Source organism: Fulmarus glacialis, unplaced genomic scaffold (assembly GCF_000690835.1).
Source record: "Fulmarus glacialis isolate BGI_N327 unplaced genomic scaffold, ASM69083v1 scaffold36599, whole genome shotgun sequence".
In the NCBI taxonomy this organism is placed as follows: Eukaryota; Metazoa; Chordata; class Aves; order Procellariiformes; family Procellariidae; genus Fulmarus; species Fulmarus glacialis.
In genome coordinates, this window is record NW_009233218.1 from 1 (window position 1) to 4757 (window position 4757).

Consider the following 4757-nt stretch of genomic DNA (forward strand, 5'->3'; position numbering starts at 1 on the left):
CATCCGGCTGACGAGCCTTTACCTTCCCCGCTAGCCGCAGAAATCAGCAGCAGTTTCTCTAGAAAGCAGTTTAACAAGCAGCTATTAATTGGAACCATTTTTTTTTTATTATAGCATTATTAATACATTTTATCTTGCAGCAATATCTGCTCCTTGTACCCACCCCAGGATTCAAAAGGCAGCAAAGCTCCCACAGAAATCAGTTTTGCTTAGCTTAAAGCATAGTCTTAAGGTAAAACACTCAGGTGTTTTCTCTTTTCAACTCTCCATAACCCTGATCAGCAGTACAGCCTCTTCCAGCAGCCATCTGAATTCCACACAGCGTGAACAGCACATGCAGTATCAAGTTTTGAGGACTGACCTGATCCCCGGGCCAGGTATTGCCATTAAAATAACATAGACGGGGCTTCTAAGGGCACAAATACTTATGCTTCCTGTTACAAGACCTCATTTTCAAATACTTAAAGCTACCAAACGCTGATGAAGCTTTATTTTGACAGTGTCAATTGCTTCTGAAGACGAGGCTGGAGAAAATAATTTTGTTCATGTTAACTATGGCTTGAGACTTTCAGATGTCCTTATTGGTCTCAACCCCCTTATTTTGAACCTGGGAAATGAAGCTTGGACGGGAAGGACAGGCAAAACGCGCAGGCATTGCATGTGCTCTTCAGCCATAAGAAAACTCACCTAAATTTATCTCTGAAAAAACATGTGTTTGCACAAACTGGTGAGACTAAGTGTACTAGCACCTTGAGGAGACTCTGCCCTTGCTCAGAGCTCAAATCACTTGCTCTGTCAGGGTACGGCAAAGGATGTCAGGAGGACGTTTGCTGAAACAGCTGCTCCAGCCAGAAGATGAGGGGCAAGTTCCGATACGTGGAGGACCTGTCTTGGCTATGCCTGCCAGCATCTGGCTGATACCCAAGCCAAACAGAGACAGGAGCCACTGAGGGAGAAGGCAGTAAAAGGAAACTCCGGGTCTCTTAGTCACCAACAGGTAAGGACAACAAGAGTCAGAGAAGGAGCCCTGTTGGGAAAATAAAAGGTAGGAGGAGGGGTAGATTAAAGAGCCTAAGAACTAAGAACAGGGAAAGTAGGGATGCGTGGGGCACCCGATCTGTACCTTTTACAACATGTAAGATGGAATGTGAGACTGAATTTTGTTATTTGTTTGCCAGGGAACAGCTGTAAAAACCACCAGGAATGTGCTGCAGGCCAATCTAGTGCTTTTTTTGGGGTTTGCTTTAACGCTGTTATTGAATAGTATTACACAATACTGGCATCTTGCTTTAAGGTGATTTTTCCAACATTTAGAATACTGTGTTTTTAAGGAATGTCTTCCTCTTGATCTTCTAAACTGAGAATACCAGAAGGAAATCTGCTGCTCTCTTGAAGTCAGCGGGAAGTTTGCTTGCATAAGGAGAACTGGTTAGGACTCTTGACAGTGTTTCACAGCTTGTACAAAGTTCTCCAACATATTAGAGCTCGTCTTTTTCATTATTCTTCTTCAGGAAAGAAGCAAGGATATTGAGGCTTTTCTGGAGCTCCTCCTTTTTTCCATCACTCATTTTGTTCTTCTCGATCAGTTTTGTGATTCGGACGACTTCATTAGCAGCAAACTCTTCTCCCTGCTCCAGTATCTTGCTCATAATTTTCAAGTATTGCTCAGCTGACTTCTTCTCAGTTTCTTTTGTTTTTTCTAAACTCTCTTGCCCCTTTTTCAGGAGGGACTGGCGTTCTGATTTCTCAGTGGTGCTCACAAACTTGCTGGCCAGCATGTCGTACTCTTTCAGGCAGCCTGGCATCCCCAGATAGATGCCGTTACTCTTCAGCCAGCGCTGAATAGCCCTGGCTTTGATTTGGCCGCTATAAGGTAAGGGATTGTCAAAGTCACCATCCTGGAACAAGTGAAAAATAGGGAACTTTTCTTTATCCAGCTTGTACTTTTCTCCCAGCTCAGTGTTCAGTTTATCACCATAATCTGTCAAGAGAAAATGAAACACAGCAAAGCACAGTACGTTAATCAAAAGAAAAAAATTACAAAACACAACAAAGCACAGTACGTTAATCAAAAGAAAAAAATTAAATTAGGATTCTGTCCTACACAAACTGACAAATATTTGTCTCCGGAGTTTCAACACTTCCTAATAATCTCTTTGCCAGGAAATGCCACACACTGAAACAAAAACACCCCAGAAAATCACTTCTGCAAGGCAAACCATCAGTAGGTTTTCCAAAGAAAGATACAAGATTCTAATGGTGCTCTGCTGTGCCTGTGATAGCATAAGACATCGGCAGGACCTCTACGTACAAACCCTATCCTCCTTATGGGAAATTAATAGCCATTTTTTTCCTTGTTTTGCGCTATCCATTGATTGTATTTGATTTTACAGTTAAATGGATTTTTTTTTCCTGATCTATGTGCAGAGAGTGTACACTTATACATTTTAGTTCTGACAGCATGCCAAGCTACAATATGTTTTCTCATCTTACATAAATTGCATTTATTCTTGAGGACAGAAAACATAACTTAAAGAGATTTCAACTATGCTACTTAGCTAAATCCATGTGTGTTTAGACATGTCAGCATGGGTGAAACCTCCCAGTTAGACAATTCCTGTAAGCTTAAATTCTTAATTCTACCTACAAAGCAAGAGTAGTGAGTAAGGTGACAGTGATCCATTCTTCACTGCTTTTCTCTTAAAGCCAATTACAAGAACATCAAGTTACACCAGCTGTAGCGCGATTAAAAAGAACATCAAGTTACACCAGCTGTAGCGCAACGACCACTTTCTGTGCTTTACCAGCAATAAACGGAGGGTTTGCTACAATGAATTAATCATACCACGTTTGCTTTGTTTGACCAGGCTTGTGGCTAAAGCATGATTCTTTTAAGGCCTGTTCCCTAGAAATGGATGAAAAGGTTTCTCTCAGCAAAGAAAGAAAAAAACCCAAAAGACAAAAAGTGTCATGAATGAGGAGGGTGGCATCCAGTTTAGCAGCGTGGGCTGACTTGCTTCATTAACCAGCCAAAAGGAGATAAGCGGCACTCCTACGCTCGCCGCGGGAGGCAGAGCGGCAGAGCTCAGCGACCAGCCAGAGCAAGTGCTTTGGTCTGGCAGCACCAGGCCCATCTCATTTCTCACTATCAGAACTACCTCAGAGCCTGTTTTCTTCAGAAACTGCAGTGAATTTTATTTCCTCCACACCAACCCATACTGTACTAATCTGTCCAGAGTTCCTCACCTGATATTCCCACTTCCGCCACCAGAAGATCGTCACTGGAGCCTGAGCTCTCTGCCAGCTTTTTAAACTCATCTTGTTTCTCACCATATGGATATTGTGTATCGAATTTCACAAGGACAAACTTGTGCTTTGGAATTACCTAAAATAATAATAAAAAAAAAGACAAAACTTTAGCATTTCAGGTTTGAGTAATCTATAAGTCACCTAAGGTTGCTTTAGCTTGTTCTTCTTTTCCTGTGCAATGAGTAGATGCAGAGGGAGAATGGAAATTTTATAATTATGGCCTTTCAAAAATGACTCACTGCAGTGTGGAGGAAAGACTGAGCTTTGGGTGTATGTATTCCTACACCAGATGATAAAGATGGTATGTGGTAGGTTTGGGGGATCTGATAATGCCTTTAATTGTACCTGATTTGCTTATTGTAAATCTGATTAGCATCTTGGAAGGAAGTCAGCTAAACAATTTTCAGTGGGACATTAAGAGGATAGAGGCCAAATCTAATGTCATTCTGAAGTGTCCCAGCACGAGAACTGCTGCTCTTAGCTAAGAGAGGAGGCGCGGGGAGGGAGCAGAGATGCTGGAGGTGCTGTACTGGTTCAGTAAACGGAGAATTTGTATTTTAATTGATTGCTCTTCGCTTGCGCCGTTGCTTTTGAATTTTCCTCTGCTCGGATGATGCTCTTTCAAATGAGCTTGGAAATGGAATCTGCCACCTGGTTTGGGATTTTTTTCTCCCTCCAGGAGAAGACCTTGCAAAATCTTTTTTCTAGTGAACAGGGCCGGATTGCAACACAGGTCCCCACCTACAAAGTGCACTGCAAGCACTGCTCGGGCACTGACAAAAGACCTGGTTGCAACAGTTAACAGAAGTCTTCAGCCCTGGGCCTGCTGATCACTTTATTTACTGGTAGGAAGCGAGCATGGCAGGTGTTACAGCTTTGATATTTCTGCTGGTCTTTTAAAGTCCCTCTTTCAGCATTCTGCCAATTACTTCAAATCCTTCTCATTGCAGAAGAGCTGGAAGCTCCTAAGGGTTGTAGAGTGCTGTAGCGTTAAAACACCAAAAATGGTTTGTCACCGTAGAAAAATCAAGCGGGGGGCTGGCATGTGGCAAGAAGTATTTGCTCACGCCTGAGCAGTTTGTTTAGGGCAGATACTTTTCCAACAGCTCAGCTGATTGTTGTCTCTTCAGCTCGCACTGCCACAGCACATGCTTTAATCCTGCCATACGACATTCCCTTTTGATAGGCGTCTCGCCATCTGCCTCAAGCTGGGTCTGCGACACCTGTCGTGGCACGAGTTGCTACTGAAATCAAAACCCTGCCACGCTCTAGGGAGACACCTTCATTTCCAAGTGATTTAGCGGAGAAAAAAAACCGTGCAAGACCTCAGTCTGGCAGAAACCTGTTGCTTTCTCTTTCACGAACAAAAAAGAAGTTAAACCGGCCCAAGCAGAGAGCGCTCACGGCCGCGACTCGCTCCCCTGCCCGGTCCTGCCCTGGGTCACCGG

The 4757-nt window shown here is 43.3% G+C and overlaps 1 protein-coding gene across 1 annotated transcript; it reads right to left on the bottom strand.

Moving 5' to 3' along the window:
* Positions 1–1076: 1076 nt before the first annotated feature.
* Positions 1077–3385, bottom strand: ERP29 (endoplasmic reticulum protein 29; the record flags this gene model as incomplete). Its single annotated transcript, XM_009585249.1, has 2 exons — positions 1077–1981; positions 3247–3385. Coding segments are annotated over 2 exons (642 nt in total), but the record flags the coding sequence as incomplete, so codon positions are not given.
* Positions 3386–4757: the final 1372 nt, after the last annotated feature.